We start from the raw sequence: 20,348 nt of genomic DNA, 5'->3' as shown, positions 1-20,348 counted from the left end.
CATATTCATAAAGTTTTAAGAGTTCAGAAATATATATATATGTTTTTGGATAAATTTATGCCACTCCTGGTGCAAAAATTCAAATAAAAGCATTTCTTTTGTTAACATGCTTGGAACAGACCTGTAGAAGGATAAAACTAAAATAAAAGGGAATTTTATTATTTACTTTTTAAAAGGAACTAGTTTTATCTCCAGCACAAACTCTGCACACCCAAATGAGCACCTTAAGGACATTATTATTTAAAATGAAAGACAGAGTGCTGTTAGGAATCATGGGTTAATATAATACCACCTTTTGGGTTAGTATAATGTCAAACCAGCTTGGGAATATAGTGACAGTTATTTGTTAATATTGTCTTATGTGATGAAACAGTACATTTTTTAATCAGTAATTTATACATAGTTACGTCCAGAGGAGAATGAGTCCCCCGTGAATCCTGGTTCCTCCTTAGGAAGGTTGACTTTGTGTGTTGTTGACATTTTGTTTTATTACTGAATTTAGACAGTTATTTGAATGTAATTTAATTTTCGATGTTTCTTTGTTTTAGGTGTTAATTTAAGTGACCTTTTTTTGTCAAACTGACTTTATATATATATATATATATATATATATGTATATTTGTGTCGTTATAAAATAGCTACATTTTGGGAGGAGAAAGAAACTTGAACTCGCTCTTTCCAATCTAATGTTCTACATATGGCATCTCTACCCTGTTCACATGTTTGTGCCAGGTCTGCACAAACCTCCACCACACCATCCACCACAGCATCCACCTACTTACTTTTACTCTGTTATCTTTCTTTCCTGACTCCACTTTTCAGAGAGGGGGACTGGCTTCCTACTGCAAGCAGGAGCTACCTGAACTCCTCTCTTCAGTCCTAATACTAATACTCCTCTGACCTAGAACATATGTATATAAAATGTAGGAGTGTATGTTTGGTGAGTGAATAGTGAATTTACTTATTCTGTTCTAATTATAATAATTAAGATTTTTAAATTTATACTTATTATTATACAGCTCTGGAAAAAAAATAGAGACCACTTTGCCAAATTAAAAACCTCTGGAATATAATTAAGAGGAGGACGGATGATCACAAGCTATCGGACCAAGCCTTCCGGACTAATAAGCTTTACTTATTAAATGTTTTTTGTTCAACAAAAGTCAAGTTAACTAGTTTCCATATGATTTCTAGAACAAAATGTTAAAATACAAGTTTACAAGACATTTTTGCTGTGACATTTTTGTTACATCAGGATTTTAACCATACAATATTCACATTATTTTTTACAAAAAGTTATTTAACTGTTTTTTTTCTTCTGGTAATTGTGTGACGGTCCCTAACATGAAACTAGGTTCAGTTAAACTTAAGGTAGTTTATTGGCTTCTATGATTTTAACACAAAACTGCTACTTTATTAAATGGTGAAAAAGTGTGTAATTATTAAGCTAACGTCACTGCAGATTTGACTGACCCTGTCCTTCTCTACTGTATGCACCTTTAACTGTGTAAGATGGCAGTGATCAATATCCCCAGTGACATGAAGCATAAGTACACATGAGACACACTGAGCACAAGAGCTCACAGTTTAATCTGCTGACACTTACCTTGCTTTATTCACTGATTAGAGTCTTTCCCCCTTGTGTACACAGATCACATGTGTACAAATTAGCCTAAGCAGCAGTGCTCTCTCTCTCTCTCTCTCTCTCTCTCTCTCTCTCTCACTCTCTCTTTTTCTATCGACTAGGCTGCTGGAATGTCTTATAGGATCATGTCTGTCAGTCCAGGCGTGTAAGTATAATGTGTGTGAGACTATGCAAGCATTTTGTCACTGAACTGAGGTCTGTGAAAGATTTGACGAATAATAAAAAATAAAGAAGAAGGCTTTGATATGAAATCCCACCAGATATGTTATTCCATTTTAAGTATGGTTTGTCACATTTAACAGTTTAAGTGTTCTTATCTAATCAAACACAGACTTAGAAGATGTACAAATGTACCAGCTCAGGTACTGTAACACCTATTCAGCTGCACCATATGAAATTTACTTAATTAGCATCTTTATCTCTGCTTGGAATAATGACCCAAAAAGTGAAACTCAACAGAAAGAAAAAGAAAATATCAAATGCAGAAAAAAATAAATCTAAAATAAATTCTATTTCTACATAATTGTAATCTAATTAAAATTGGGATACTTCTAACCAAATTATCAAAGTCCTAAAAATTCAAACTGCATGTAACTACGTACATTTAATAGGCTTTACTATCTTAATTCCAAAATTGCACCTTGTTTTCCCAGGAATTATTTATATATTAATCCTTAATCCTTTATTATACACAACCTGTATATGATTAGAAATGGCGGAACATTGCAATCTGCATCTGTGAGAAATCCATCGTGGAAAACACCCCAAAAAAAAGGCACGCCTTCAAAGTTCAGAAACTATGCCCACAATTACAATCCTGTTTTAATCCCAGAGCAGTGATCCAGGGCAAATCTTCACAAGGCAGAACCTTCGATTTCTAAAAATAGCAGCATCATCATGATCTGATGAAGTATCTGTGAAAAAGTATTTGTGAAACCACCCCATAAAATAGGTGCTCATTGAAAGTTTTTTTTTTAAATATGTTAAAAATTCACACAGATAATTCAATTCTGTTTATCTTTACATCTCACTTGTAGACAAAACTGATGTGTGACTGTCTCCTATAAATATTTTGTAATATTTAAAACAGCAGGGATACCTGCTGCCATTACCAGCATTTACTTTTCTCCAACCCTGTTTAACTCCCCTTCTGAAGACGCTGCTAAAAGCAATGTTACTGTCATGAGGCATGGGCCATTTATGGCCAGTTTATCTGCTGTGAATCACTGAGAAAGTAATCATTGACAGATACATTTTCTCTTTAAGCTCAATGATAATGAGTAAAGTGAAACAGAATGAAGAATCCTTCATTTATTGAGTTTGAGCTTTACGCAATACTCCACCAGAATGTTTCAAGCTTTATTCAAAGAATTTACGACTTTCGCATAAGTGGATCACATTGTTAAATGTTTTTTAACATCTCACTTATCATATTGGACAAAGTCCATCCTGCATTCTCCTGTCACAGTTAACTATGTACACAGTAGGCTGTAAACATGTACATCCAGGTATGTCAAGTACTGAAGATCCACTTACTGCAGAACAGCCACTTTCCAGAAGGCAGTGCAGCTTATTAAAAGACATTAAAGTTATCACAGTTGAGATTATTGCATAGTTACTCCACCACAACACATTTCAAATAAAACATATTATTACACATCAGTGACAAACAATACAGGCAAAATAACAGATCTGCATTTATATTGCCAGGTTGCATTGATATACAGTCATCATCAAAAAAATAGTTGCACTCAGAATGGAGTGTCAGAATATGAAGATACAGTGTGTAATGCAATCTCAGAGTTGTAGAGGTTCCTAATGGAGACCAGTGATAATTCATCCCATGCAGCTCTGATATTCTCAATGTTATTTCAATTTTTTCCCCCATTTTCTCCCTAAAATACCCCAGCAATTACCCAACCCACTCATTAGGAATCACCCTATCACTATTGATGCCTCAACACCAGAAGAGTTAAGACTAGCACATGCCTCCTCCGATACATGTGAAGTTAGACACTTTTCCAACTGCTGCTGATGCAGCATTGCCGAGTGGCATCACAGCGCACTCGGATGAAAGGGCAGCGACTCGGTTCCGACACATCAGCTCACAGACACCTTGTGCTGACTGACATCAGCATTTGAAGTGATGTGGAGAGAGAGCGCCATCTAACCACCCAGAGGGAGCAAGACCAATTGTGCTCTCTCAGGGCTCCGGTAGCCGATGGCAAGCTGCATGAACAGGATTGGCAGGGAGTCCATCCCACACATTTTCAGTATGGCACAGGTCTGGTGAAGCAGCTGCCCATGACATCTGTGTCCTCAAGGCAATTTGCACCACACACCATGACATCAGCTTCCTTTATCCGACACATTGTTTTTGGTATGTTTTTGATGATGATATTTTTGACAGCACTTTATAAAAAGCATTGTGATTTCTTAAAAAATATTCTGCCTATTGTAGACTTATATCGTACCGGTTTTGCCAAGGCTTATAAATTCATATAAATTAGTTTATCAATATATGCAGCCTGTTGTGCAGAAAGCATTACATTAATAAAAATAATCATCATAATTGTTTCAATTCATAGATTTGCCTGAGTATAGTATCACAGTGCATTGAAGATCTATGGCTCATCCATCTTATTCTGCCACGCCCATTTTCAAGTTTGTTTCTTATGCATTTGTGTTGGAATTTCTAATAAAGTAAATTTGAAGTAGCTACTTTGTGGACACTGATCATAAAGTAGCTAATTATGCTAACCCAACATTTCAATTTCTCATTTAATGTTGTATACCGCTAATTAACTACCAAACTTATATACACCACCTTCCATAGAAGGGGAGATATGTCTATGGTTGAAGAAGCTAAATTGAAAACATCCACACAATCCAAAGAATCATAGGTCTACTCTTAACATTCTGTGGAAGTTAACTGGATTTTGCAGTTTCTTTGCTTTGAGGCTGTCAGAGAGACACTAGGTTAAGAATTTAGCTCCTCCCCTTCTTTAAAAGGTGTTGGATATAAGTTATATGGAGCTCCTTAACATTGCGATATTTTTGTATTGTGTTCAAAACACCACTCTTCAAGCAATATTCTTACTTTTGTCCAGTTACTGTCATACCCTCTAACTAAATACTCTTCTGAGGTTTATCATTATAAAAGTCAGATTGAGAAAACAGCATATAAAACAGACGGAAAGAAAATTAATCTACAGCCTCATCTCCCAGAATTCACCATTAACAATGCAAGTATATTAAAAAGCAACAGAGACCCCATCCCACCCTTCTGAGTGGATCTGTGTGAAGGGATTGTGTAAAGGCACTATAGCTGAAACTGCAGTTAATCCTTAATCTCCATTGTTACACACGCTGGACTTGCCGGGTGGCAGATGTTTTCGTATTGGTCTGGGTCATCTCTGTTTAAGGGAAAAAACAACAAAAATATATATTTATAAATATTATGAACAAAAATGAAAATATACCTATATATGAATAAATGTATACATTTATGCTCTTGGTCAAGTGTTTGTTGATTTTCTAACTGAAAAAAGTGAGCAAATCCTCCACAGTAAGAAAACTTATATTATATGTTCTAATATTAATTAGATGCTTTACCCTAGGCCTATTCCAATAATTGTTCATTAATGGCTGATATAATGTCCAAGGATTTATTGCGATTAAATGATTCTATTGGCATTTTAAACTAATTTTATGCCATAGCTTATTGAGGTCATGTATATTTATCCTTCGATAAGTTTATAACATAATTATCACAGCAGGCCCAATTTAGACACAATTTCTATTTGTTTAATGAATCTAAACACATTGGTAAAAAATAACAGCAGGCATTTCATGTGTCTTTTCTTTGCACAGGCAACAATAAATGTGATTTCTGATGTGTATATAATAAATATAAGCACTGTAGTTATTTCAGAAGATTTTAATATATTTTCTTTACTTACTTTTGAAGTCAATAGTGTACGGATCTCCGTTGACTGTGAAGCTGATTGAACCCTGTGGATCATTCTGGTATTCTTCTTCAATGTCTTCACTGGACACTGAACAGGCACCCTAAAAACAAAAAAAAAAGTGTTCAAGAAACAGTATATATACATATATTGCAATATCTGTTACTCTGAAACATTAGTGAGGCCAGGTTGATTGATGCTTGCCACCCTACCTGATCCCCAACTCCCCAACTCATCCCAAAGTTTTGGACAGAGCACCATCATTCCTGAGATCATAGATCCTTTGCTCCATACCTCAGTACTGGGGGTTGTAAATCTGTCCAGCCAACACCGGACAATAGGTTCTGCTTATCTTATATGATCAATTCTAATGTTTTGGCTATACATTTAGGCAAAGCCTTGGACAAAAAGATTCATACTATTACCCTGATTGGCAATAATGGGATCCATATAACAGCAATGGGGCAACTTATAGTAGCTAAAGGAATTCCCATAAGGTGTGCCCATAAACATTTGGCCATATACTGTTAAGTGTTTATGTAAAAAGGTGGCTTACTCGATGTGAGAAGCTGTGCCAGCGTCCACGCTTTCCTCCATACTGCCACAACGGTGCCTTATTAGAAGAAGACGAGGTCAAGTTTTTGAAGGCCCTTGTCACCACGTTCACTCTGTAGACAAAACACATTAAATAGTCAGACAAACCAGTCTGATCACATTACTAACCCACTGCAGAACAATCCAAACTATGTAGATTCAGAAACTACTGTTATGCTAGCTTGCTTTGACTACATTTTAAATACATTTTAGGTATACATTTGATGCCTATGTTTGTTTATTAGATTTAGGCTATTTTCCCCCTTAATTGTGTTTTTATAAATAATACAGCCATACAGTTTAGATAAAATGAAAAGCTGATTGATACTGAAATATAATCACAGATAACAGTATAATAACAGATTATATAATGCAATAGTCTGGAGTGATTTATTACGCTTAGTAGAGACTTTTTGAAAATTGCTGTTTTATAGTGTGGTGTGTTAAATATACAATAATAGTCTATTATTCAGTCTGACTGACCTACCTGAATATCAGGTCCCAGTTCCTTTAACTGCAGTCAAGTCACTTTCTGTGTGTGTGTGTGTGTGTGTGTGATGGTATACACTCTAAACTGACAAATATTGTTGTTTGCTGACTACTGATGTGTACTACCGTATTTTACGGACTATAAAGCTCACCAAAATTTTAAGGCTAATGCTAATGCTGCTGCACCCATCCTTAGTGCTGGAGAAACTTTACTGAAAACTCCACTTCAGTGGAGTGGATTTTACTGCTTCTTAATACTTGACTGGTAGACATTATACGGCACACCATATTATTAGGCACACTGTCACTTTTTGAGAAAATTATAGTATTTTAAGTTTGCCTTACAGACCAAAAAATATGGTAAGTAGTTTGTAGTGGTGAATGTTCTAAGATTTGGGTTTTTATAATGCACATCTTAACATATTGTCTCCACTCGGTTCTGAGTGTGCTGTTCAATGCTGGTTTAAAAAAAAAAAACGTTGTGGTTGTCCTGCAGGTAAAAGAGAGCGGTTGAGTAATATTTTATTCTCCACTGTAAAATAGTTCTACACTGTAGACTCTAACTAAACTCTTATGTACCTTCTGAGAACTTTCCCCAGTGTGGCCGGCTGGACAGTATTGTGACAGCAGTGGGTGCTCTACACTGGGCTTAACGCAAAGCCTTGGAAATGGATTGGGATTAAAATAGTCAAGAACCAGTGCATTCAAATATGCCAGGATCAGACCTGATCTCTAGTCGCTGGATCAGATCAGTACAGTACACTGTAAACAAACTCACCCCCCATCGCGTGGAGATTCATATTTCGGACGCCTCCTGATCCGCCTCCTGTGGCCAGTGGACAGGTTTTTCTGAGACATATCTGGGAAAACACACACCCAGGAGGTCACACATGATTTTACACACTACTAAATCTTTGAAGCTCTTTACTTTTGTTTTACTGCAGACTCTTAGCTCAGACACACCTCTAAATCTAATCTCGTAGGTGGTGGAGTCAATGGTGAACTGGACTGTTCCTTGCCGGTTCTTCTGGTACTCTTTCTCCAGGCTGGCACTGCTGATGGAACTGGCATTTCCTTTTGAATCCTGCAAATAATAAATATTCAGAATGTAATCATATTCCTTTAACCTTTATACACATATTAAAGCGACTGCGTTTTTCTAAACCAGTCTGTACAGTCTGGTGTTTTTCTTCCTGTATGTACACTATATTATATGGACAGAAATATTGGGACACTTCCTCATTTATTGTTTCTTTTGAATTAAGAGTATATCAAAGAGCATTATTTAGTGAGGTCAGAATGTTTGATGATCACCAGCGCACCTTTTCTTCAACTCCCCAACTAATAACATCCGAAAAAAATATTTCCAAGGGCTTTATACCTTTCTAGCTCACACCTTGCATTAGACAATGTGCCAGTTTTTGTTTATGTGCTCCAGAGATAATTCACTCATTAGATAGGGTGTTCACAAACGCCAATCAGAGACATGGTGGGCCCTTTTTTTGGTCCGAAATTGAGCGTAATTGTTGTCATGGCCCTAAATGTACACTGATCAGGCAAAACATTATATTTCCTATTGCCTAATACTGTATAGTGCCCTCTGGTGCTGCCAAACCTGCTGTGACCTGTCAAGGCATGGACTCCACTAGACATAGCCAGCAATAACAACCTGAAGTCTATGGCATCTCATGGTATATTCCTTTTTTAAAGATGTCTTTAAGACATTGGGGGCCAATAGGGTTCCAACTGTATGAAATTTTCACAGTTTGGTAACCATGTCAGAAAATATCATGGTATTTCAGAACTGCCCTAAATTCTTAACATAATAATAAAAATAAAGATATTTATAAATATGATTTAAGTGTCATGTAACTAAATCATGTTATAAACTCAAACACGCTGTTGTTGTTAAGGATGTGAAGATACTTCTTTTAACATGATAATTTTCTTATAATATACTATGTCTGTTTTATGTAAATATTGTGTATACGTGTGGTGGTTGGGCGGGGAGGGATGGTTGTGGATAAGTTGAACTGGGGTGGATGTGGGCGGGATAGGGTTGATGGGGTGGATGTGGGCGGGATGAGGTTTATGTGGGCGGGGCAGATGGGGTGAATGTGGGGAAGCAGGGTTTGTTGTATGTGTGCGGGGCAGGGTGAGGTGTGTGTGGGCGGGGCAGGGTGGATGTGGATGTGGATGGGATTTAAAAGGGATAGTAAACCATTGTCTGTTTGTAATGTACCATATTGTTATCTACAAAACTGCCAATAAAAAAACTTGATTACAAAAAAAATAAAGGAGAAACCATGCATTTTTATACCATATATTGTTAAATTGATATATACTGAAAAATAAACAGATTTTTTAAACTAAAACATGGCTAAAAATAAAATAAAAAATCCACTGAGAAAATGGTAGAAAGAGATCTCACGAGAATGCTACTTTGTCTTGGCATTAAAGGGTTAATTAGTTGAGATGAAATGCAATAGGTAATAGATTGGATGTGTTAAGAAAAACAGCAATAGGGCAGCTTATTCTAGGACTAGATTTAGAAACCGCCTCTTTGTTATTTCAGAAATGATTACTAAAAATGTAAGAGATTCAAATAATTAATCCTATTTTTTTATTCCTATTTTAAACTAAAAACATAGATGAACTAATTGTTACAGAGGCTTACCTTCTCTCCATACTGATACCAGCCATGATTGCCACGGTAATGCCACAGCCATTCATTCTGGCGGGAGCCTTTGCGCCGGACTCTCAGTTTAGTCTTCTTCAGAATGCGCATTTTAGTGAAGTCGATTGACAGAGCACTGTGCAGAGGAAGGTAATGAACATGTGGTTTTACATTAGCACAGTGTAAAATAAAATGTAAAGTAAATCATATTAATGTAAATTCTTTCAAATGTATTAAAAATCTATTTATTAATTTAGGATCACCAGCAACCCACACCTGTGTAAATTGTGAGTTGTTATCTTGTGAGTGAGGTTGAACACTGGTCAACGTGCTCATGGCAAGGTGCTTTTAACATTCCTCGACCCATTGAGTTACATGTGTACTGAGAATATGTCATAGGAAGCGTTTCCACCCACAGTGCACAGAGCAGTGGGGGGGGGTGATGATAGTGACCCATATGCCACAGCTCACTGCAATGTTCTTTAGCTTTGGTCGTAGTCATAGGACACAATATAAGTATATTCTAAAATCCTTAGAATATACTATTCAGGATTCCATTTATATTTTGAAATATATACTGTAGAATATTTGAAAATGTTTAAATTTTATATCTGGAACAGAACTAAACAGTTCTATATTGGATCTTTTCTAATTGGCACATGGCAGAGACATACCCACAGGGAGTATTGTAGATCCTGATGCCTTTGGTATTGGGGCGTGAGTACTGAGCCTCCAGTATATAGTCATGGGCTACATCTTCCCAGCCTTGTCCCAGATCCAGCTGCCATTTGTAGGGTCTCCCACTAAGACTTTCTGTAAAAGTGTTAAACAAACAAAGATGTTGTGGATATTTATTTATGGTATGAAAGCAATCACTGACTTTCAATTATTGCATATTATTTATATGTTTATTCGCACCTAAGCAAGTCCATTTAATCTATTTATAATTCCTACAGTCAAGATTCCCCTCACTAAAACCATTCAACCTCTTTATTTTTTAGTGCATCATTTCAGTTTAGTTCTGCAGCTCTGTGGCAGAAAGTTCAAACACAGGGAATGCAACACTCCTCCCTGTATTACTCATCGTGGGCAAATGACTGGAAGGCATGTTGAGCTAAGTTTACCGGGGGGTCATTCTTTTACTGGTAAGCAAATCTTATATAGGCTATGTGCTATCTGTGCTGCTCTACTGATGTTGTTTATGATGAGGCCAAATCCCCTGTGGGATTACTTAAAATTATTTAATACAAAACTGAAAGTAAAAGTGCATATCGTTGCTGTCCTATGAAAAACACTTATCTCCATTTTTGTCGATTTTTAGTTTACTACATAATTTGAACAGACAAACTGTCCCTTACACTGTGCCAAAATTTCTTGATGAAAGGACCAATAGAAACTCTTCAAAATGACCTGAAAAAAACTATTTTTACATTGACTTCACTTGACAGTTTACAAAGTTTTCTCTCTCTCCTGTAAAGTAGCTGTTTTGGAGATCTGTTTTTAATGGCTCAGTTAGCATCACTTCAATATTTATAGTATAGGCCTACCATCTGATGAATCTGATCTGCTTCTGCTCCGATGTCGGTAACCCCTTCTAGTATCGCCTTGGGTCCTCCTTCCACGATATTCCTGCCTAGATGACCTATCAGAGCCTTGAATGTGTTTGAAGCGACAGGAGGATCCATACCGACAGTTGCCTTTCAACGAATACTTGCAAACGTGCAGATCACGACATTTCTTCCCATAGCGGCAGTTACCTTCATTGTAGTACTTGCAGACTTTCTGATTAATAATAAAAAAAACATTATCACTGCGTTTAATAAAAAGCTGCAATACAGTTAGACAGAAGTTAGCAATGCTGTGGGTTATGGAATAGCACAAAACAACTGCTAAACTGTTCATCAGTCTGTTAATAGCTTTAATAACCACAGATTTATCAGAATGTGGGATGAATCTATCTCTGTTTACTGTATAAACTATATACACCATACAATCATACATTTTTTGCATAATACTCAAAGTAATCCATCTATTTCTAACCAGTACTTTATTATCATTCATATCGTAACAAGGAATTTAGAGCAGTTCCATGTAGTATGGAAGAAACTCACTTATAATAAAAGTCAGCAGTCAGTTGATCCATTCTGTCAGCAAATGTTTAGGTACAGCAAATATTTTTGCATATTTGTGATTATATTAATAAATTAATTCATGACTTTGGGTTGTAAAATGTAATCAAAAATAATTTAGGATGTAAACTATAGTTGTGTGAGTATTATATAGTATTATATTTATGGTTATGCATTGCACAACTAAATTTCTATCTAATTTATATTATTTCATATTATTGTTTCAGCATATTGACACTGTTTCCTAGCAAGCAAACACTGCAAACCATTTAGGCTACCTAGACACCCTGGGTCGTGCACTTGTCTAATTATAATTCTACTGTAATTATTATACTAATAACTATTCAAAATTATATCTTATATATTGTAAAATAAAGCATTAAAATCTGGCTATAAAGAGCAAATTAACTACACAAATCAACTGTATAGCTTATATCGATATACAAATATATTTGACTGAAAACAGTCAACATTCATACATATGAATAAATATATGTTTTTAATAAATGCTTACTGACAGAATTCAGCAATTGCATACATAACTGTCTTCTATTCATATGGTCTCCTCTTAAAACATATCTACTAATAATTGTTTTTAAAGCATTACAGACATTATATCTGATATATAACTTCCTTAAAATAGAACTGACCTGTGTTGCTGCTGAACCCTGGTCTGAGTCTGAGCCAGACTGGGAGTCTGCGTGGGAGTCAGTGTCCGTATCACTGAAGCCGGACACACTCTCCTCTAGAAAAGAAAAAGTCACGTTAGTTTTGTTATGATTTCTCTCTTTTCTAATCCTCCTATAAATAAATAAAAATGAAGTTTGGTTTCATTTCATTACATTATTTCTATTGTAAGTCCAGAACAATTAATCAAGTTTTTTTCTTCGAATCTATAATTAGTCTAATATCATGCTGAATAGCTTAAAAAGACCTAAAACCTAAAAAGATCTAAAAACCTGTTATCAGCTACTGCTGCACTTATGTCTGCTCACCCCAGTGTTTTTATACCTGATATCACAGGTATTCATAGGGACTTTGCACCTTCTTTGCTGCAGTACCAGCCTCTACACTTCTGGAAAAGGCTTTACACTTATCTACAGCCTGATGCTGGGGTGCTTTATACCCCTTTAGCCCACACTTTAGACATATGGCTTTCTATTGAGATAATACACTGTCATACCAATAATCATGGGATGGAAACTAGTATCATGTACCCTGACTTTTGGCATGTCCCATGGATGCTAAAGAACACTGCACTGACCTGTGGGATATACAGCTATGGAAAAAAATAAGAGACCACTTCAGTTTCTGAATCAGTTTCTCTGATTTTGCTATTTATATGCTATTGCTTTTTTATGAGAAACAGCTGAAATTACAAAAAGATGCAGAGATTTCAGGCCTTAAATAATGCAAAAACAAGTTTATATTCATAAAGTACTAAGGGTTCAGAAATCAATATTTGGTCAATATCAAATCAATATCACAGTTTTCATGCATCTTGGCATGTTCTCCTTTACCAGTCTTACACACTGCTTTTGGATAACTTTATGCCACTCCTGGTGCAAAAATTTAAACAGTTCAGTTTGGTTTGATGGCTTGTGATCATCCATCTTCCTCTTGATTATATTCCAGAGGTTTTAATTTGGTAAAATCAAAGAAACTCATAATTTAAGTGTTTTTTTTTTCAGAGTTGTATGTGTGGTCTCATGTATTGAATGTAAATGTGAGTCACTTCTCTGTTCACACAGACAATTCTAGCCAGACACCCTCTGTGATGGTAATATTAGCCTTCTATGACATATTCCCGGTTCATAACTTCAGGAACGGAATGTCAGGAATTGAACAAAGTTTTGCCTTCCTCAAGTAGCTACGGATGAAAGGGTATATGTTACAGTTTCACTCAAGGCAAGTCCGTACAAGTAAGAAATAGTAAATGCGCTGTCATAGGACCAAATGGTTACAGTCTTTCCCCTCCCTTTCCAAGAAACCAAAGGTGAAACTAGAAAAGCCCATGCGTTTCCTTTTGGTTGCTGTGATCCGTGTGTAGGCACGGAACATCAGTGATTACATACAGCATCAAACTCGCCATAAACACAGAAGCACATGCTTCATCACTGGATTAGCTAGGCCAAGTCTTTTTTCATAGTTTTATGAGAGAGGTGAAAAAAATCAGCACCAATCCACTAAACAGTTGTAAGCTATACAAATGTGAAGTGGATGCTCCTGTTCTATCGCATAAAAAATGCCATAATGCAAGTGCCTCATTTTATGATTTTACACTTTTTTGTAGCTCTGGTTTGCATTGTGAAATGATGTCTATGTAAGTCTATAAAGTCTATATCTGTGTTAAAAAAGGAGGGGAGGCATTAGCTTTTGCATTAATTCTAAAAACCTCAAACAGCAAATTTAGCAGGATTAGCTTTAAAGCAATATAGGAGCTAGTCTGAAAAATAAATTCTGAGTCTTTAAGGAAATAAAATTATTTAAAAAAATGCAAAATGATATCTGAATTACTTCCCTATCAACCGTTAATTTCTTTTTTTTATTTTAGAATCACATTTCAAACTGATACATGTTGGCGTATTTATTGTATGCTGGAAAAGGACAAAGCGACTGTGAATGCAATATTTCAAGTAGTATAAGACGCTGCAGCACTATTCTAATACATTGATTTTAGCTCATTTATATTTATTTATAAATGTCAAAGCAGATTAGAATAGTGTGTATATCACTTTTGGCATCGGCTGATATATAGATGTGCCCAGAATTCCCACATTGGTATATCCCTAAAAATATAAAAGAAATACGCTTTCTTTTAATAATAAAACTACTACTACTGCTAAAACTACAATCAGCTACAAATAACACATCTAATAAATCTAATAACACATATATTTAACTATTCAAAACATGTATTTTCAGGCATCTTTACTTATTTTTTTCAAGGTTTCTAAGCCGAAGATGGTTATATTTTTCTCAGCATTTAAACTGCATTTAAAAAGCATGTTTAAAAGCAAGTCCACCAAATTGTTGATTGCATGTTCAAATAATTGTTATTTATGACAAAAAATATTATATATGCATACACACTCTGTATTTATTCTAAAAGATGCCCAAATGTGAAATTGTTCAAATTTATTATCATGCAATTTATTAAACAAATGGATAAATTATGAACCAAACAGAATTGAAAAAGTGGTTTACATTACCTAATAATCACATTAATAATACTCATTCCTGTTACTGGCACTCACTCCTGTTACTGGCACTCACTTCTGTTATTGGAACTCACTCCTGTTACTGGAATTAACTCCTGTTACTATTTATGTTATGAGTAACAGAGCGGAAAGTAACAGAACTGAGTTTTTAGCATAGAATTAGTAAATACATGAAAAATAGATAAATGGCGGCTCTGCTAATAGCATGAGGACACTGAGCACATTTTAGGGATTTTCCCCAAATTTTGTTTTTTAAATAAACCAAAAAGATCTAAAAATAAATTTAGGGAACAAGTGAGAGTGTCATAGTTTCAATAAGATCAAATATACAGAAAAACTTATGAGGAAACTTAACAGGACTGAGTAAAAACCCAGAGACACAACTAAAATGTGTATTTAAACTTAAATATTATGGATTTATGGATTTATCTGAAAGATTTAATAATTATATTTCATGATAAAGTTTATAGTTAGAGAACGGGGACCAGTAGCAAATGCTATTTTTCAAATAAGTTTTTATTAATGTTTTTAATGACATATTTTCCAATGTACAAGACACTATTCTTTATAATAAAATGTATTTTAAAGTTATTTTGTGTGCACATATATACATGTAATGTCCTGGGGACAGAAATGGCACAGATTCGGGGATATACAGTATGCCTCATACTACTATTACAATCACTACTACTAATAGTATTACTATTGCTCTTAGTACTTCCAGTGCTTTTACTACTAAATTACCAGTACTACAGCTGTCAATAATTGCTAAGGCCCATTCTAGAGAATATTAATGCCCAGCCAATAGAGCGTTACTGACCTAAAAAGAGGATAGAGCTCCATATTTTAAGAGCACACTCGGTAAAATCCACAGCTGACAGCTGGGGGTGGGTTGTGTATACCGGTGTATAGCAATTTAATTATTAGAAAGGAAGTCCGCATACTTTTGGACACTTAGCGGAAGAGAGCAACAAGTCCACACTGTCCCGTTCCTGACAGCGAGTAAATGCACAGTACTGGGACAATTAGCGCTCTTGATCAGGTAGGATCGGATTTAAAGATCTCAGTGTTGTTTAAGGTGTTGGAAAGCACAGACTGATGAGTATTAAGCTGACTGAGCAAAACCCCAGCCAGACAAAAACTGATTAACTAAAACACAACAAACAAAAGAAAGCAGAAGTAAAGCACGGGTTAAGTAATTGAGATTGAATATATCTGCTCTTAGCAGTTCCAGTATTTACCAAGTAAACAACAGAAGTTAAAATAAAAAAAAAAACTATACAAACCTCCTGAATCTTCGTACTCAGCCATATTTACTTCTGCCCTGAATCCCCAACTACTTTCAATTTCACTTCACTGATCTTCCCCAGCTGTGTCCTGCCTCGTCATATCATCTTTTACAGCCTGTGGGATTGTGGTGTCGAGTTTCACCTTCATTAGTAAGTGGGAAGTTAAAACATTAAAAAAAGACTTAATTAATATACAAAAGTAGAAATGTAAGATGATCAAATTAATAATTGAAAAAAGTATATTAAATAGATCTGAGAAATAGTTTTAAACAAGAAAAACAAAAGATTTAAACTAAAAGGAAAGTCAAAAAAATTAAACTGAAGCTGTAAAACTATAGATGATAAAAATAAAAAACAATAACTGCTAAACAGAAATAATGGTCAAAACTACAATTATGCTAACAGGAATAAAATGAGTTAATAATAGTTGGTTTAATTACAAACTCGTTTCACCTTCATAAGTAAGTGGAGACATATACATACATTAAACACTCAAAAATTGTATTACAAGTAATGTAAGATCATCAAATTAATATTTATTAAAAAGGTATAATAAATAATTCTGAGAAAGGGCTTTAAACAAGAAGAATAAAATTAAAAACTAAACAGAAAGTCAAAAAAATTAACTGAAGCTGTAAAACTAAGTATATATTATAGAAATTTAAATGATAACTGCTAAACAGATATAATGGTCACAACTACAATTAGGCTAACAGGAATACAAGGAGTTAATCATAGTTGGTTTGATTACAAATAAACAACAAAAAAGTAAATACAATTTCAGCACGTTTGAAAGGAATATTTTGGTAACTTTTCTTTTTTTTCTTTTTTTTCAAAAGACCGTTTCCTACTACATTATATGGATGAATGTTATATTAACGTTATCAACTTTGGTCTATTTCTTTTAAATGTAAATTTATATGCTCATAAACACTAGGTGGAGACAGAGGCGATAATTCTCCATTACTGAAACGAGGCTGCTATCTAGTGGACAAAGTGTGAAACCAAAATAAAATAAATTCATCGCTGATTGTCTTTTTCTGAACGAGTTTTATACATGCGAAAAACAGACATCAGACTACTAAGTTCATATTACTACTATATTACTACTATATTATTGTTGCTACTACTTCTGCCAATAGTACAAGTAACATTACTACTTCACTAACCCTACTGGCCTATTCCGCCTAATAGCTGCCATTTCTGTCCCCAGGAAATTACATGTATAAATTTGCACACAAAAATAACTTTCCAATACATTTTATTATCAAGCCCAGTGTCTTGTACATTGACCCAATTGCAAAAGTAAGATGTGTAATTAAAAACATTCATAAAAACATTAATAAAGAACACTGAAAAAATAGCATTTGTTACCTGTCCCCAACTTTACCATGAAATATAATATTTTTTTTTTTTATTGTTGTGTGACGCCAAATCCCATCTATGATTGATTTTTTTAAATAATAAATGTATAGTTCTGAAACATCCAGAACATTCTACAAGTCACAACTACAAGAGGAAGTTACGTCAGTTGGTTCTTCTAAAGATCATGGGAAGACCAAAATTAAGTGCACTCATTTGTTTATTTGTTATCTCTCTGCTACCTAAATTAATTCTTAGATCTTATTTGTTCATTTTTAAAATACAAATTTGGGAAAATAACTAGAAAGTGCTCAGTTTCCTCATGCTATTAGCATAGCCGCCATTTATCTATTTAAGTATTTGAAAATTCTTTCAAACATTTCTTTAAAATAAACACTTTCTTGAGAGAAAATAACAAATTAAAAGAGTTTGATTTGGAAGAGTTACAACAAGCACCCATTTGGTGGAATGGCCCTGCTACTATGACTATATGACAACTACTTCTACTACTATTGCCCACAATACTACTACTGCCCATACTACTAATACTTTTACTATTGTAGCAACCCTACCACTGCTGCTAATACTACTATGCCAATACTTTACTCCTACTACAGCTAGCACAACAGTTACTACTAATAATGCCAATTTTACTACTACTAGCACTACACGTACTGTTACTAATGCCCATTTTACTACTACTAGCACAACAATTACTACTACTAATGCCCATATTAGTATATTACTACTACTACCACTACAGTTACTACTAATACTAATACTGATTCTACTACTACTGCCAGTATTGTACTTACAGTATTATTATAACTATTACTGCCCATAGTTCTATTACTACTGCAGCTACCAATATTACTACTATTACTGCTCTACTACTTCTATTACTACTTCTGTTAAAACTACTACAATTACTACTACAGCTTCTGCTACTACTGCCTGAAAGTGTTTGCGACCACTACTCTTTTAAAGTGTATTACAAGTGTATTCAGAAATGAAATTTTATAGGAGGACTACTTCGCCTTATCTCTTGACTTCAGCGAGTGTTGATTAAAAGATAAGATATTGAGTTAGTGCCAGAAGCTGAAGGTGAAGGTGACCTCTCTGTGTTATGTGAACCCTGCTCTTCTTAAACCATCACTGGCTGTTTTGTGAGTCGCTGCAGGTGGCTGGAATGATCTGGAAGTAGAGTAGAGTGAAGAAGTGTGTAGGCTGAAAGAGGGAATGCTGCACTCTCAGGGAACTTAAACTACCTGCACAATGCTTTTGACCTTTTCTAAACCTGCTGTCTTCAGGGCTGCAGGGGAAAAATACTGTGGTTATTTGCCAGAGTGACGACCAACAGCTTTTTTGTATATAACCATTAAAAATCAACAATAGAAACAATGCGATAAAAAAAATCATTTTCTCCTGCATGTAGGAGTGTAAGAAGCATTGCAATCAAAGCATTGCAGTAATAATAATAATAATAATAATAATAATAATAACTAGATTGCAGTTCCTACAGAAACTGCGAGTGTGATTGCAGTGCTGGCCGGGGTACCCAAACTTTTGACCCGTGGCTCCATTACACACAGTACTGGAGTTCTAGCTGCCGTCCTTCGATCTAGCTGCCATCCTCCGATGGCCCCATTCATTCCTATGGGGCCACTTCGTACGACAATCGTACGAAATTCGTATGTCGTAACGTTTCGTGACGCATATTTTCGGAAAGAGCTCAATAAGTTCTACAGGTCCTCAATTGGTTTCATCTTCGTATCTCAAAAATTGTGACGTACACGGCCGTGCAAAGTTCTGCCCATTCATTTTCAATGGGCAAAAAAGCGCACACTTACGAAGTTTTTACGAAAAACGTAAGTCCGATCGGAAAGCTGTATACAAGCCCACCATTCCCGATAAGGACGCACGTTTTGTCTTTTGAACGAAGTCGATATCTCGAAAACTGCGGCACTAGTTAACCGGACAAAAAACAGGTGGAACTAGATTGCAGTTCCTACAGAAACTGCGAGTGTGATTGCAGTGCTGGCTGGTATCTGCTATGGTGTTGCTAAGGTGTTGCTAAGTGGTTGCTAAGGTGTGGCTATGGTATCCGGGGTGGTTGCTAAGGTGTTGCTAAGTGGTTGCTAGGTGGTTGCTAAGGTGTTGCTAGGCGGTTGCTAAGGTGTTGCTATGGTATCTGGGGTGGTTGCTAAGGTGTTGCTAGGTGGTTGCTAAGGTGTTGCTAGGCGGTTGCTAAGGTGTTGCTATGGTATCCAGGGTGGTTGCTAAGGTGTTGCTAGGTGGTTGCTAGGTGGTTGCTAAGGTGTTGCTAGGCGGTTGCTAAGGTGTTGCTATGGTATCCGGGGTGGTTGCTAAGGTGTTGCTAGGTGGTTGCTAGGTGGTTGCTAAGGTGTTGCTAGGCGGTTGCTAAGGTGTTGCTATGGTATCCGGGGTGGTTGCTAAGGTGTTGCTAGGTGGTTGCTAGGGTGTTGCTATGGTATCCGGGGTGGTTGCTAAGGTGTTGCTAGGTGGTTGCTAGGTGGTTGCTAGGGTGTTGCTAGGCGGTTGCTAAGGTGTTGCTATGGTATCCGGGGTGGTTGCTAAGGTGTTGCTAGGTGGTTGCTAAGGTGTTGCTAGGCGGTTGCTAAGGTGTTGCTATGGTATCCGGGGTGGTTGCTAAGGTGTTGCTAGGTGGTTGCTAAGGTGTTGCTAGGCGGTTGCTAAGGTGTTGCTATGGTATCCGGGGTGGTTGCTAAGGTGTTGCTAGGTGGTTGCTAGGGTGTTGCTAGGCGGTTGCTAAGGTGTTGCTATGGTATCCGGGGTGGTTGCTAAGGTGTTGCTAGGTGGTTGCTAGGGTGTTGCTAGGCGGTTGCTAAGGTGTTGCTATGGTATCCGGGGTGGTTGCTAAGGTGTTGCTAGGTGGTTGCTAGGTGGTTGCTAGGGTGTTGCTAGGCGGTTGCTAAGGTGTTGCTATGGTATC

The 20,348-nt window shown here is 36.0% G+C and overlaps 1 protein-coding gene across 1 annotated transcript; it reads right to left on the bottom strand.

Annotated features, from left to right (window-relative positions):
* Window positions 1-2,941: 2,941 nt before the first annotated feature.
* On the bottom strand, window positions 2,942-16,112 carry si:ch211-244b2.4 (ZnF_C3H1 and WWE domain-containing protein). Its single transcript, XM_007234962.4, has 10 exons — window positions 16,010-16,112; window positions 12,153-12,247; window positions 10,921-11,155; window positions 10,048-10,186; window positions 9,374-9,509; window positions 7,660-7,780; window positions 7,475-7,556; window positions 6,170-6,281; window positions 5,608-5,716; window positions 2,942-5,061 (listed from the first exon to the last, which is right to left on the bottom strand). The coding sequence occupies exons 1-10, from the start codon at window positions 16,032-16,034 to the stop codon at window positions 5,006-5,008; spliced, it is 1,110 nt and encodes a 369-aa protein (XP_007235024.3). The 5' UTR covers window positions 16,035-16,112; the 3' UTR covers window positions 2,942-5,005.
* Window positions 16,113-20,348: the final 4,236 nt, after the last annotated feature.

Source organism: Astyanax mexicanus, chromosome 2 (assembly GCF_023375975.1).
Source record: "Astyanax mexicanus isolate ESR-SI-001 chromosome 2, AstMex3_surface, whole genome shotgun sequence".
NCBI classification, from domain to species: Eukaryota; Metazoa; Chordata; class Actinopteri; order Characiformes; family Acestrorhamphidae; genus Astyanax; species Astyanax mexicanus.
This window is presented reverse-complemented; position numbering and strand designations above follow the sequence as displayed.